Here is a 15,947-nt window from a genome sequence, read left to right as displayed (position 1 = left end):
AAGCGACGCGTAGCTTATCCACTCTTTATGTAGATCTGCGTTTCCCCGCAAACACTCATGTGACCGTTTCCTTTGGTGGTGGAAAAACAGCTCATTTTTCTTGTGTCGCCGGTAAATTATGTGACACAGTTCTTCCAGTTGTTCTTGTTGTTGTTTTACTTTCACCACAACGCGCCGGGCTGCCGTTCACCGAGTGTCTTTTGATGTAAAACCCTTCACCAGGTGAGCTGTTGTTCTCTAAACGTCCCTGTACGTGGTCGTTAAACAGTAATACACCAACTGTGTTTACTGTGAGCCATTAAATGATGCAGGTGTTGTGTAAGTTAGTTTATATATTTCTGCTTCTTGTTACAACTATATCTGTATATGTCTGATACATAACAGACATCCACTGATGATTAATGTGTTTTTCTCATTTTAAACGAGCTTTAAAACGCAGAAACTGCAGTGTAGTATTTGGTGTTATTTATAATTATGAGCATATTTGACAGTGTTGTGCTGTGTTTTAGTGCAGTAAGGATTAGTTAATGAATTACTCAGTTGGTTGACAGAAAATTAATCAGTTAAATTTTTTTATAAATTGGTGAATAATTAAAAAAAACAACAGTAAAATGACCTTATATCTAGTAGAGGTAGAAGTTTCTGTTTCTGTTTAACGTCATTATAAATCAGTCAACCTATTTAAAAACATTACTTTGTGCTGAGTACATTAGTTTATATATATATATATACAGTAATTGTTATAGGAAACAGGTTTGGTGGAGAAAGCTTTGCCGCTGTAACTGAGAGTTTTTCCTCCCCAGTTAACACTAGGAAGCAATTTAATGTGACATAATGCATTAATTGTTGTAGAGAAGAGAGGTGACTTGGGTTGGTTTTTCTGAGGATCTCATGATATGCTCTCACATAGCTGCACAGACACTAACTTTGCAGACGTCGTTCACGTGGTCATGGCAAATAATAAATGCTTTGTCATCCAAAAAAAAACAGACAACCTGTGAAATATTATAGAATTTGCTATTTTTCTATCAGTTGCAGATCCTAAAAAGTAAAGTAGGCAAAGTAAATGATTTGTGTCACAAAAATTACAGTTACAAAGTGCTTTAAAAACACTCAAATCGATTGAAATTGAATTGAAACATACGAAATAAAACGCAAACACGTCTATTAAAGTGTGTCTTGAGAATAGGGTTAAAAGACGGTATTGATTTGGTTGATGTAAGTTCCTCAGGCAGGTCACTCCACAGCTTTAGGGACCCTGACAGTAAACAGTTGATCAGTGATAAAACAATACAGACATCTCCAGCACACATCTCACACACATATCAACAACATTGACGATTACTGACCCACTGAGGTTGGGAAGTCACTGACTGAGAGCACTGATATTGTATAATTAGAGCCACAGACGTCCCCTCACACTGCCTTTCTCTCTGGTTTGCTTCCTTCTTGTACACAGACCGATACCTACTATAAGTTTGTAATGGCAAACAAATGAGGAAATAACTTCTTTACAACTGCATTGTTTCCTAATATCTTTTTTTAGAAACATTTAGTGGATTTATCAATTAAGTTGATTGTCAGGAACTATTTTTTATAATCATTTGTTTGTTTAAGTCACTTATTGAGCAAAAAATGCCAAATATGACCTCGTTTTAGCTTCTTAAATGGGAGCTTTTGCTTATTTTCTCTCTTTTATGTGATTGTAAATTATATTTCTTCAGGTTTTGGTGCTTTTGAGACAAAACACATTTGAATTTGATGACGTTACCTTGATTTGTCATTGTTTTCCAACCTTTTATAGACCAAATGAGCAGTCGCTTAAATGAGGGAATAATCAGCCGATTATGAATACAGTCCCTGCAGTGTTAGTCTGGTATGTGCTGACCAACACAGTTTTGAACAGGGGGGTTTCAAAGCTGTAGGCATGACTGCTTTTGGTCAAACATTTTGGTTCAAAGGTTTTAGGTCGCTCACACGTTCCTCAGACAAAACAAATTGACTTGAAACATCGAAACTTGCTGATATTGACTGGACATGATGAACATGTGTTTGGCCAAATCTGTCAGACAGCAGCGATCATTTAAGGGTCATTCACCGTCACTCTGACTGTTTATTGACGTGATAACCTCAGACCAGCTGCTTCTTTGTGCCATTGTTGTCCTGCTATGTCCTGTGATAACACTGTATATCTCTCTTGGCATTACAGAATCCAACCGACCTTTTCCCCTTTAACTTGTTGGTTAACGGTAAAAAATGCACATCATTAAAGCTACGAAGAAGTATGTGATTCTCAGTTCCTGAGTTTTCTCCTGCGAGCAACATCATGAGTTCAGATTTTTCTGCCCATCAAAGCTAAACGATGAGAGAAGTGAAACTCACAACAATGACTACATATGGCAATAACAGTGACTCTGGATTCCTAGCTACTCTATATCCTTTAATATCTCAAATTAAAGTTATTATTGCAACCAAGACTGATCAATTTCATTCTTTTAGGGCTGCAACTAACAATTATTTTCATTACTGATTAATTATTTGTGTACAAAATGTCGTAAAATAGTGAATTATTTCCCATAATTGAAGGTGATTTCTTCACATTTCTTGTTTTTTTCTTACCAATAATCCAAAACACAAATATATTCAGTTTATTGTCACGTTTGACAAAGAAAATCTCTAAATCTTGATATTTACCAAGCACCAAATCCTCACGTGTTTCCATTCTTATCTGTTTGTACCAACGTTTAGTTTGACCGCCTTCAGTTACACAAAACCATGTCGGTAAGCCTGGAAAGAGATGTGTGTCAACGGGTGGTTTTCTCACTTCCTGAAAAAGGTTTTTGAAGATAGAGCGTGGTTTTACCCAACAACGACAACGGCGCCCGTATGTTGTGTTTGGATTTGACCTTGATCATATGTTTCAGTTCAGTTCTCCCTCCTTCTGCAGTGAAGCCGTTCTGATCAATAACTCTTAGTTTGGAGAGTTTGGTCAAACTTTTCTAACATCGTGAGACATCAGGAGGTATCGTTGTGTGTTTTTGGGCTGCACACTTATTAGAAATATTATGGGATAGCATTATAATGATTAACTGTAGAGCTGCAGAGACGCCTGGTCTACAAATGTTATTCCCCAGATGAAAGAAAGCTTTTTTTGTTTGTTAAAGATCGAAATAAATGTCAAGTAATCATGATTTTAATCATTTTGTTCAGTGAAAATGACAATTGTGATGCGAAAATGATCAATTTCCAATAATCATGAATCATATCACAATGTCAATATCTGTCAAAATAATTGTAAAATAAGTTTTTTACCATATTGTGTCGCACTAATTTGTGTATCAGGTTATAAAGATTTTGTTAAGCTTAGCTTCTGGCTCACAGGATTTCAGTAACAATCAAAATCTTCTGACGTGCTGTGTCACTTGTATTTACTGTATATACTTCTTGTATTGTGTAATTGTGTGTGTGTGTGTGTGTGTGTGTGTGTGTGTGTGTGTGTGTGTGTGTGTGTGTGTGTGTGTGTTAATGTGTACGTCTGTTTTTCTGATTACTACCTTCATCTCTCCCACAGGTTTCCTGGACACCATGAGTCAGTGACATCATTTTACCAGTTTTAGTATTTCCAGCCGAGTGCCATGCCGCTACCAAATGGCTACTCCATCAACTCGGCCCAGTCGGATGAGAGTGAGGACAGTGAACCCCTCATTGAGAACGATGCAGGTGTGTTTATAAGATTGGATTAAAAGATAGAAAGACAATCAATAAGTTCTTACAGTTGCATTTATACTGAAACATACTACAGGAGGGAGTTTTTAACTGGTTAGGAAACAGTCTAAATTTAATGTTGATGCCTCTATATGACCTACAGAAACAAAAAAGAGTGAAAAGATTGTCTATTTCCACATATATATATCTATATATAGATATATATATGTAGATAAATATATATTTAATGTCTGCCACAGGATCGGATTCTGTCGGATTCCCCTTGAAATCAATGAAACGAGGCGGTTGAAACACCAACGCTTTCGTCCACAGGGGCCACCAGAATCAAACAAAAATGAGATGTAAAGCTGGAACTAACTGTTATTTTTAATAATATAATATAATAATAACATAAATAACAAATAAAATAGTGTAATGTCTTGGGCGTCTGTTCCCAGCGTGGAACAACACGCTATTTATTTTGTTATTTTGTTGTTCTGTCACAGGTTTGTCACTCTGGTTACTCAGCAGATTGTCTGAAGCTGTCGTATACACATCAGCACCTCACTGGTTACAGACTACCTCTTACGTAAGATCTTAATGAGGTTGCTGACCATCAAAAGGCTGCAGTTAAATTGATGGGGCAGTGAAATCACATGTTACTGAAATAAAGATAAATTTGGCAGAAGCTGAGTGAGCTAGAGTTGACCCTTAAGCTGCAAACGATTCCAAGTTAAGACACATAATAAAAGGTTTGCTATATTTTCAGATTCAGATCAAAATGTAGACAAAATTTAACTGCTGTAACTTTCAAATTGATCGACAGCTCTTTGAATATGTGGATACACACGAGGCAACAAGTTAGTATATGTTATTGATATGACCTAAGGCCTGTGACCCCGATAAAGGCCGCAGACAGGAACATGGTCTGATAATGAAACTGTTAAAGTTAGAGGTTAAAAGAGTTAAAAGAGTTGCAAAGTGGGCCTGTAAACTATGTCCAGTTACTGTCTGAATATAATGTTTTTTTATTGTTTTATGTGACCAATTAAGACAATCTAATGCAATTATCTAGTGTGTTGTTAATCAAAGGGGTGAAACATAGCTGAATATTTTGAGTAAGAGAGTGAGAGTGGATGTTATTCAAAGCAAGACACCAAAAAGTAAGACTGACATTGTTTCCCATTGACCATATTGACCCTAACCTACAGTGTCAGTAGTTGACTACGTGGGAATGAGGTTCAACAATCAACTATCTTTCTCTAAAATGACAAGTCTTCTTTATATGTAGTTTATATTAGTTTGTCAAATCACTCTATCAGCTGTTTTCTGATGTGTTTTTAAGTTGATTCAATGTGTTTTTAAATGTTTTTCGTTTAGCTAATAAAGACATAGTTCTTTAAAAAGTAGGATAACTTTCTCAACCCATAAAGGAACCCGACTGTGGGGCGCCCTGGTAGCTCACCTGGTGGAGCGGGCATGAATCCTTTCCTGTCTACGTTCAGCTGTCCCTATAAAATAAATCCCCCAAAACCAACAGACTACATGTAAATATGATTGTCTTCTGTGTGAACAGTCCCTCCACAGTGCTGCTCGGCTCGCCTCAACCTGGCCGTCCTGATGTTCTTCGGCTTCTCTGTGGTCTACGGTCTGCGGGTCAACCTCAGTGTCGCCATGGTGGCCATGGTGAACTCCACTGACCCCAAACCAGCCCAGAACAGCTCCGTATTCCACGCCTGTCCGATGCCACCGGGGATGGAAAACGCCAGTGATACTTTCCCACAACCTGAGGGGGTAACTGTGTTTTTTAAAGCATTTTTTACTTTTGCCAATTCTTAAATATATTGTGTGTAGTTCGGTAGTTGTTCCGAGACATTTCATACGATAAACTTATCCTAAACCAGATTTAAATGAGAGTCAACTGTGTGTTCCTGCCTTTCCCCCCCATGTTTTAAATGCCTTTTATCCTAAATACTCACTCTCTCTCTCTTTCTGTCCTCCCTGTTGTCCCCAGATCCCTCAGTACCCGTGGAACTCGGAGACTCAGGGCTGGCTGCTGGGGGCCTTCTTCTTCGGCTACCTGTGCACACAGATCCCAGGGGGCTACCTGTCGGGTCACTACGGGGGGAAGATGTTCCTGGGTGTGGGTGTTCTGGGCACCGCGGCGCTCACTCTGCTCACCCCCCTGGCTGCACAGCTGGGCTCATACTGGCTGTTTGCACTGCGAGCGCTGGAGGGCTTTGGAGAGGTGAGAGTGTGTGTTGAGCTTCATTATTGTGTGCACAGTTTCTGTCTGTGTATCTCTAGTTTAAAACAACAATAACAGAGTAACATATTCATTCATCTGCAGATAAATCGGGCAGATATTGGCGTTTAGTGAAATTGGACATTGATCTTGAGGCTACACAAGATTTATTAAATTGTTCAGTAACGTTTCTGGTAAATTAATTCTTCTAAAAGCCTCAATGTCTCCAAGAGATTATATACAGGAGATCAATTACCCTGATTACTTTCTTTAACTCACTTAATAGTTTGTGTTTCAGGGGAACATTTATTGTATCCTGTGATGCTTCAGTTGTTTTTACAATAGAGCTCAAACTACAACAATTATTTTCATTATTGATTAATCAGCTGATGATTTTCTTGATTAACAAATAAAATGTCAGGAAATAAAGCTCTTAAAGGTCCAGTGTGTAAGATTTAGTTTAGATGTATTGGCAGAAGTATGTTTTCATTAGTGTATAATTACCTGAATATTAGAATTATTGTGTTTTCGTTACCTTAGAATGATGATGATTGTTTTTATCTACAGAGTCAGAGCCATGTTTCTACGGAAGCCCAGAACAAACAAACCAAACACTGACTGTAGAAACACTAAATCTCACACACTGGTCCTTTAAATGATTAATTGATTATCAAAATGAATGAATCGACTGATCCAGTGATTCTCAAACTTTTTTCATCAGTATACCTCCAATCAGTGCAAAACATTTTTGGTAGAGAAATAAATGCTTGAATGGAGAAGTACATCACAGCGCTGGGCCATCAGGGTCTGATTTATTAAGAAAAATACTTATATAACTTATTAACAGCGTTGTTGTTGCATTGAACTGTGTCTCTTTTGATAAGTTGCACTTACTTGTGCTTCACTGAGGATCTTTAAAAATCGAAATATTGAATATAAAATGTGGTTTATTGAACTTATATTACACTTTTTTTAGGAATTATATATGATATTGCATAATTAATGTATTAAAGTACCTAAACACTGTACTAATTGATTCACAACCTGATCATTTCAGCTTTATTTTGCACCATCCCAGATGTATTAATGCAGAGGAAACATTTGAAATTTGCTACACATCCACACTCTGCTATGGATGCCTGTCTCACTCTCTGCCCATCTGACTGCCTGTCTCCATCTCAAAGGGTGTGACGTTCCCGGCCATGATGGCGATGTGGGCTCGGTGGGCTCCTCCTCTGGAGCGCTCTCGCCTGATGACCCTGTCGGGATCTGGGGCCAACTTCGGGGCCTTTTTGGCTCTGCCGCTCACCGGCTACATCTGCCAGACTTTAGGCTGGCCCGCTGTCTTCTACATCTGTGGTGAGTGTGATGGGAGACACACACACGAAACCCAAATACAATCACATACTCGTATACATCACGACACACTTTAGTCTCTCACAGGGAAGATACCAGGGTGGTAAATGCTGCCACAAAAGAGGGGTGGAGCCAGAATTAGATGTTTTCTTCAGCTGATTTTTAGTTTCAACTATTGTCCCAAATGTTAAAATAATATTTACCGTATATTGCTAATAAAAAGGTTTAACAACAGATCTCTTCATTGTCTCACTCTGGTCCGCCATGGAAAGCAGCGAGAAGATCAAACAGACTATTTAAATATTTACAAGCTCAAACAAACTGTTTACACATAAACTGTAGGAACACTGTAGTCCAAAGATCTGGACAAAAAGAGTGAGAGGGATTATCAAACGTGCAGCACACACCACACCTACTGAGGAGAGGGAGAGAGCCTGACGCTGTTGGCAGAAGAGCCGTGGGAATGAATTATAATATAATAAGTTTGAATAATCTTGTTTTCCCTGGCAGTTTTTTAGAAATAAAGTCGCTAAGAGGTAAATCTAGCGAGAAAGTCACCAAGTTTGCAACACTGGTCTCTCTCTGTAATTGATTTTACTTGTGTAAGTGTGTTCAGGCAAGAGTAGAGTTTGTGCTGGTGACAACTTGACAACGTGACAATTTGAGTACTTAACAATTGAAAATATATATTTATATTATTATAAATTATTATATATATACTATTTGTATTGATAAATGTCTGACTGTCCCAGAATTGTCCCACTGTGTCCTTTGTTTTTTGGCTCTTTTTATAGTCCCCGGGACAACATGATCTGTTATAATTGATTAATATGCAGTTAGATGCAATTAAATGATACTTGTTGTAGTTACAGTAATTTAGTTTTATTTAACCATTAGCAGTATTTTAACGGTATTTGTGGTAATATTTCTATGACACCAGGCAATCAGTGAACACCTTTTCCTCTAATTACTCACCACCTTGTTCAATAAAAGGTTTTTTCTCCGTCTCTGTGTCAGGAGGTGCTGGTTGCCTCTGGGCAGTCGTTTGGTTTATTTTTGTGTCAGATGATCCTCGCACCGATCCTCGAATCAGCAAAGAGGAGAGAGATTACATCATAAACTCCATTGGACCTCAGGTGCATATGAAACATTAACCAACGTTTTATTGACTATGACACCAAATCTCGTGTTTCTCAACCTTTCTCTTCATTTTCTATTGGGCTGCGGGTCAAAAAACAAATAATTATTAGTGATTACGAATGGGAAAAGAGGTAATTGTTTATAAAACCAGAGGACCAGAAGAAGATAATATCATCTGAGACGCTTTATTGCAGCTCCTCTTTGCTGATGAGATATAAAACTCTGGTTCAGTGCAGTCTGCTCGTACAGTTTCCCCTCCCACACTTTCAGTCCAGCTGTCAGATAAAAGGAAGCAAGAGAGTTTTTGGATGTAATGAAACTGAATTGGTTCTCTACTTCATAAGGGAGAGTTTTACCGCTTGCAGTGTAACGTTATTCTTAAATTCCCACTCAAACTTCCCTTTTCCATTTCCCTTATTGTTCTCTTTGTTTTACTTTCTCTTCCCCTCAGCTGTATGTTAAATAATCCTTCTTACTGTATCCTTAAACCTGTGACAAATAAGGATTGTTCTCATTATATGTGTGGTTGTTTTTTGTCATTAATCTGAACTGCAGGGTACAGGTCATGGCTGGTCCGTGCCCCTGGTGCCCATGCTGCTGTCGGTCCCTCTGTGGGCCATCATAGTGACCCAGATGTGTTCAAACTGGTCGTACTACACCCTGCTCACCTCCCTGCCCACCTACATGAACAACATCATGCACTTTGACCTCAAATCGGTGAGGATTTGATTTATTTGTTCTTCTCTTCCATGTAAAAAAAGTGTGGATATATGGATGTAGGCACTGTGTAAGACAAATATAGAACGACTATAGAAACAACTTCTCTCCGTCTCTCTCTCTCTGTCCAGAATGGTTTCCTCTCTGCTCTGCCGTACCTCGGTGCCTGGTTGTTATCGATGCTCTCGGGTGTCGTAGCCGACCTCCTCATCGAGAGGAGGTTGTTAAGCGTCACCACCGTTCGTAAACTCTTCACAATCCTGGGTAAGGAAACCTCTCAGATCCTCTTTGTGTATTAGCCCTTCTTGTGTGTGCTTGGACTGTCACCAGATCCTAAAAGTATTAATATCACACTGAAAATAATCTGTTACACGTAAAAGTTCTGACTTAAGTAAAAGTCTTATCTGCAAAAATGTACTTTAAGTATCAAAAGTACTCAAAAACTGTTAGTCTTTTATTATTATATGTATGTGTATGTTGCATTTTACTGCTGCAGATGTATAAGGTTGATCTAATTTTAACTTTATATACTGTTGGGTAATTGATTCTACAGCAATGCATCATACTCTATAAGATCATCAGATGTTTGTAGCCTTTTAAAGCCTTTAGCTTTGTGACAAAGCATTTTCCAGATAATCCAAGAGGGTTTTTAAATAGTTAATGTAGCTCAATAAGTAGGAGAATTTCCTCACTTAATCCATCAGTTTATCCCAAAAAATCCTAATCACCACATTTGGAGATCGGTGTTTTTCCCTGGACAGGAAGGGTATGAAAATTGTAATTTGAAAAGTAACAAAAGCTGTGAAATGTAATGAAGTAAGAAGAACAATATTTTCCTTCAGCTGTTGTGGAGTAGAAGTATAAAGCTGCGTAAAATGGAAGTGCACAAGTTGAGTACAAGTGCCTCCAACATGCACTTACATACATCAATATATTGACTTCCACTGACTGTTAGAGAACTTGAGCTATGTTAATGGACGTTAAAGAGAAGTGATTTACAGTCGAGTCACAGAGTTTGACTTCATTGTATAAAGTGCAATCTGTATTTTACTGTTGACAGTATTGTCTTGGCTCTGGCCCAGTGTGTGAGTGTGCAACTCTGATCACATAATATGGATGGATGGCATCAACTTTAACCTCATAATAACATTTTATTTGAAATACACTGTGTGTGAGCACAAAGAGTAAAACGATGTCCAAATACATACAGACGGCTCTGTATTCTCCATTGTCTAATAGGGGGAAACTACAGTGTTAAACATTATATAGAGAGTCTGATGGGAGGATCAATTATTATTGACATGGAAAGACGCATCAAAGATCAGTTATTTGTCACAAGGTGTTGTTTTAAAAGATTCTTTGACAAGCTAAAACACTTCTTCCTGCAGGAATGTCTGCAGTAAGTAACGAAGGAGCAATTTGATTGATTACACGTGAAACAGCTGGCTGTCAGTTCACTCAAGTAGAAACATTAAATGTACTGTAGCTCAAATACTGTTGACTTACAGCCACTAACAGTGAGTTTTACTCTTCTAGATTAATTTAACGGCCCAAAATAAAGCATATAAGTTCAGAATATCTTTTAAAACAAGGCAGCATGTGGATCAATATGTAACCTGCTGACGTACAAATTAACTTCAAATATGTACTTTAAAGTAAAGTTAACATTTAAATGTACTGTATGTTTACTTTATTACTTCTTCCATTATAGGACACATTTATATAAAGTGGTGATGTACTCAATCATGTAATATTTATTTAAATTTATCCTCCACGTCACTGATTCCTGGAGGACCTGACCTCCACTAGTTACTGAATGGAGTAACGCTGCCCTCATCTGGTGTAGATTCAGTATGTTGTGTTGAAATGTTGACACATAATATCCAGATACAACAGAGTAAATAGACTTCATTGTCACCTCCTCCCTGCAGGTGTGTTGCCACCGGCAGCTTTCCTCGTAGCTGTGAGTTACGCCGGCTGCAGCCACATCCTCACCGTCACCTTCCTCACACTCTCCACAACCGTAGGAGGGATCAGCGCCTCCGGAGTCTACATCAACCAGATAGACATCGCTCCTCGGTGGGTGTCACCATTCATACTCTTTCCTTACTCGGGCTCTGGCTCAAGAAGTCGATCCACTTATCAGGAGATTGGTGGTTCAATCCTCCTTTTTTTGAGCAAGATACTGAACCCCAAATAGCACAGCACCAGGAGCTATTGTGTGTGACGTGACTGTGACATATGGTGTAAAGCTCTTTGAGTGGTCGGAAGACTAGAGAGGTGCAATATGAGTGTGTTTTATGTCCATTTATTAACTCAGATGTCTCGACCGACAGTCCAAAACCCCCAAATATTCAGTTTACAGTGACATAAAACAGAGCGAACTAAACCTGAAATCAGAGACTGTATTTTGTAATTCATGAAAATTTACGTAAACAATTAACTGATAATCAGAATTACTAATTGAATCAAGACTAAAACACATGAATATATGATGATGTGGATACAATCCTCCAGTTTTGGTTCTAAATTAAGACAGTATGTGTGATAAATGAAATGTAGTGATTGTAATGTAACTCATTAATTCATGGAAAGTTGTACATATTAAGGTTAATAACTCACTCTGTCTTTCCCTCCTTTCACTGTCTTTGTATTTTAAATAAAATACTGAGGAATATTTGCTCCTGTTTCCTGCAGGTACGCAGGATTCCTTCTGGGAATCACCAACACATTCGGGACCGTTCCTGGAGTCGTGGCACCTATCGCTGCAGGGTACTTCACTAAGGATGTAAGTCTGTAATTAATGATTGGTTACTCTATCTGGGAAGAGTAGACAGACACAACATTTCAGAGATAATTGATTTATCTGATATTAGTGATGTTGTTTGGCTGCAGCATTGAACAACTTCATATTTTAGATTAACTGTGAAACAACGTCAAAGACTCTAAAGGTTAGTTTCATTTATTATAAGAGAGCGGACTTTAAATTGCAGGAGGTGACAAGGTGACATCATACTGCCAATCAATACAATAAATACCTAAATAATCAGCAATAAAAGTGCTCCAGTCACACTGTGGTGATAAGATAATAGTTCCCAGTTTGCAATAAGCCATAAATTGACTTGTGGTGGTTTCCTTCCTTCCCAGACGTCCAAATCACAAACTGTTGAGTAAAATCAAATCAACTCAGAAGAGAAGAGTTGAGGTTCAATGTTCAGTTTTATTATCTTTATATTCAATACAGGGTTGCACAACAGAAACATGTAACATATAGGACCTTTAACATTCTGTTGATTCTGGCGCCCCCTGTGGACAAAGGTGGTAGTGTTTCCACCGCCTCGTTTCATTGATTTCAAGGGGAATCCGGCATTAAGAACAATGCTGATGGTCTTGTTTATTTATGTAGGTCATACAGAGGCATCAGTATTTAAATTTAAACTGTTTCATAACCAGTTAAAACCTCCTTGTTGTAGGTTTAAATTAGAATGAAATAAAATAGAACAAAATGTCTAAAAGTAGCACTAAAGGAAGAAAGACAAGTAAATTATATTTGCAAGGAAGATACTTAAATGTTGTTTTTGCTCAATAACTTGTATATTACGCTGATATTTCACATACATAAGTAGTAAACCAGCAAAATGGTGGCGTTGAGGAGTCTCAGAAGTTTAAGGAAAACAGCAAACGGTCCTAAACTTCCTTTAAAGATTGCAGCAGTGTACAGATCATGGTATAAAAACTTTATTCAGACACATTCAGAACAGACTGTTTGTGGTTAAACGCACAAAAATACATGTGAATTCTGTACATGAGGAGTTTCTTAATTAGTTAATAGTTAATACCGACGTCCCCTCGTCCTGCTCCTCTGGTTTCAGAACACCTTGGCGGGCTGGAGGAAGGTGTTCTGGGTGGCTGCGGGGATCAACGTCGGCGGCGCTCTCGTCTACACTATATTTGGCAGCGGGAAGATCCAACCGTGGGCCGTCACAGAGGAGGAGAGGGACGAGGCCGAGAAGAAGAGGAGCAGGTCCATCTCCATATAAAACATATAAATATGCAGCAAATACATCGAACAAACAAAAAAAAGTGGCTTTAAAAGACATTTGAACACATCGTACTAAAGAAGAAAAAGGAGATTTTAGAGGTCTATCGTTTGTAAATTGATGTATAAAATAAACATATGTGCAGTATTCACACTTAAATATGAGTGAGAGAGGTGTATCTACAGGACGGTGTCACATTTATATCATTGGACCAGGGCAGTTTTTATCAAGAGTAATTCAGATGTTTTGGTTTCTACAGTGTTTGGATAGTTTTTATCAATAATATGAGCCTGTGTTTCTGTTTGGGGACAGTTTAAACCCGTTTTATGATTTTTTTTTTAAAGTAGCGTGTGTGAACAGATTTGCACTGATGTTAAAGAAAAAACATGATTCAACAATCTGCTGGATATTCACTGCCTTTTACCAAAATCAGGAAGGTGTGATGACGTTTACTCTCCTTCTGTTTACTGCCGATGAATGTCACAGAAAGTTAAACATTTACATTATAACCAGTTATTATTAGTTATCGTGTAATACCTCAGGTTAGACCAAAACAAATCAATTTGTGATCTTTTTAGTGTGTTTTTTAAGTTTTTCTTGTGAAAGGAGAATGGGACCGAATGCTTTACGAACAAACCACACAGTTGAAACTGAAATGTTTTTTTTAAAGTGTTTTGCTTTGTTTGCAGATGAATCTGTTTTCTGACCACTTCTAGGCTCCAGTTGGACCAAAAGAAGCACTTTTCACATATAAAAATGCACCGGAAAGATTGTTTTATTCAATCTTCAGAAAGTTTTATCCAGGAAACCAAAGTTTTAATTTTAGTGCCACGAACTATGACTACGATGCCTGTTTGTCAGTTTCTTCAACTACAATACCGACTCTTTATTTTTATTTTTTTAAAGAAATCCTTTTTGTCAACAGCAATGTCAAAGTTCACTGTGATTGTAAAGAGATGATGTTTTTAAACAGATGCATTAAGTTATTTTACCTTCTCTGTGCTTTGAAAGTTTGTGACGTTGTACATGTCTGTGAAATATGTGTTACTTTATTATTATTGTGAAAATAATCAAGTTTGTTTTACCTAACAAAAACTAAAATCTGAAACATACGAGGGGAATCATTTGTTTTGGTGTATCTCTGTATCTGTGTGTGTGTGTGTGTGTGTGTGTGTGTGTGTGTGTGTGTGTGTGTTGCTGCTAATCTTACAGTCAAGTAAAATCAGCAGATGGAGGTTGGAGGTGCTGAGAGATAAAGACTAAATGCTAAATGCATGTTATTTTGCATGAATTTCGATGATGAGGATAATTTATAGCCTATTTAATAGTTATTAAAAACATTTTACTCACATTTATTTAACGTTTTAGTGGATAAAGCTGATAAAACAAATGAGGAAACTCCTCTTTCCTGCCATAAATAACAGTGTTTGTAAATCCCAGTAAAAAAAGACAAAGCCATTATAAGTTTAAACTTTTTTATTTATATTTATTTAGTTTTCATTATGTCAGATTTGACTGATTACTGGTTACTTCCATGTCGAGGTTTCTTTCGCTGGTGTCACAGAAGTTGCTCTATGTATCACATCTTTATCCAAAACCCTAAAATACCCTAAAATAACACATTCCTTTCACATTTTATAACATCATTTAACTTTAACTGATATTTTCTGTATTTTGTATCTCTTAAAACAATTATCCAAATGCTGTTTCCTTTTAAGAATATAATTCTGGTGGATACATATTTCAATATCTACATTTTTTTTGGCCTATAAACATCCATATTTAAGGATTTTGGCTCAGAATCAGCTTTATAAAAACCCACAAAGGGTCCCCCCCCCCTGCGCTGGTCAAATCCCACAACTCTCAGAGACAACTAAAGTTTTATTTTTACTCTCATCATTGTATTTCCTGGTGACATGCAGCCTGTTGTTTTTCTCTGTCTGCAGAAGTTGTGTATACACAGATTGTCCTCTTGATACAACATTTACTCACTTTTCCACAAACACAATCAGCAATAAATACCCCATCCAAGGACAACTTAATGCTCAAAGATAATAGTTTATTCTCCTCTGCAGCCACTAGATGGTGCAAGAAACTAAATGTTCACAGTGTTGTCAAAACGCAAAGAGAAATAAAGAAATAATAAAGAAACAGAAAACATTTTAATAACAAATCTTAATCAAATAAACTATGACGACCTCTCGTGTAAAGCCCAGTTCAGTTTATTATACTGACAAACAACTGAATAGGTCACATTTAGTTAAAGTTAGTGCCTATTTTAAATTAATCCCAATAAACTTTATTCATTAAAACACAGAGAAATGTGTCAGAATAAAAGTTAGTTAGTGAATCTTATTCCATAGAAAGTTGGGTTTATTCTACTGTGTATCCTTAAATACTTCTGTACTCTATTACATTTCCACCAGCAGTTACACACAGACAAAAGTCCTCTTTGTAATGGTTTATGTGTTTAATGTGTCAGTGATAGTTTGCTCGGAGGGTGTAGCTCTTGTTACCAGGAAGCTGGTGGAGCTTGCATCAGATTTTTGATGAATGACCCGGATGAATGAATGAAACCGCTGTTTGTACTCCGGTACAGCAGGCGGCCCTGTGCACGTATACCGCCGCACGAAGAAGAAAGATATTCACACGCCCTTTTACCATCTTATTTCTCTCCCTCTTTCTGGTTGTTAATCACCTTTTAAATACCGTTTGATTTTAAGGTTTTATTGGCGGTTTTATTT

At 37.5% G+C, this 15,947-nt stretch overlaps 1 protein-coding gene and 1 long non-coding RNA gene across 2 annotated transcripts; one reads left to right on the top strand and one right to left on the bottom strand.

Annotated features, from left to right (window-relative positions):
* Positions 1-14: 14 nt before the first annotated feature.
* On the top strand, positions 15-14,315 carry si:ch1073-513e17.1 (sialin). Its single transcript, XM_051391310.1, has 11 exons — positions 15-222; positions 3,572-3,720; positions 5,282-5,499; positions 5,720-5,953; positions 7,135-7,309; positions 8,324-8,442; positions 9,002-9,163; positions 9,295-9,427; positions 11,095-11,242; positions 11,861-11,951; positions 13,036-14,315. The coding sequence occupies exons 2-11, from the start codon at positions 3,636-3,638 to the stop codon at positions 13,201-13,203; spliced, it is 1,533 nt and encodes a 510-aa protein (XP_051247270.1). The 5' UTR covers positions 15-222; positions 3,572-3,635; the 3' UTR covers positions 13,204-14,315.
* Positions 6,735-8,393, bottom strand: LOC127358323 (uncharacterized). Its single transcript, XR_007882414.1, has 2 exons — positions 8,282-8,393; positions 6,735-7,304 (listed from the first exon to the last, which is right to left on the bottom strand). It is a non-coding gene; the product is annotated as an uncharacterized LOC127358323 (long non-coding RNA).
* Positions 14,316-15,947: the final 1,632 nt, after the last annotated feature.

The sequence above is a fragment of the Dicentrarchus labrax genome, unplaced genomic scaffold, assembly GCF_905237075.1.
Source record: "Dicentrarchus labrax unplaced genomic scaffold, dlabrax2021, whole genome shotgun sequence".
NCBI lineage: Eukaryota > Metazoa > Chordata > Actinopteri > Moronidae > Dicentrarchus > Dicentrarchus labrax.
The sequence above is the reverse complement of the archived record's forward strand: the minus strand, read 5'-3'. Positions and strand labels throughout refer to the sequence as shown.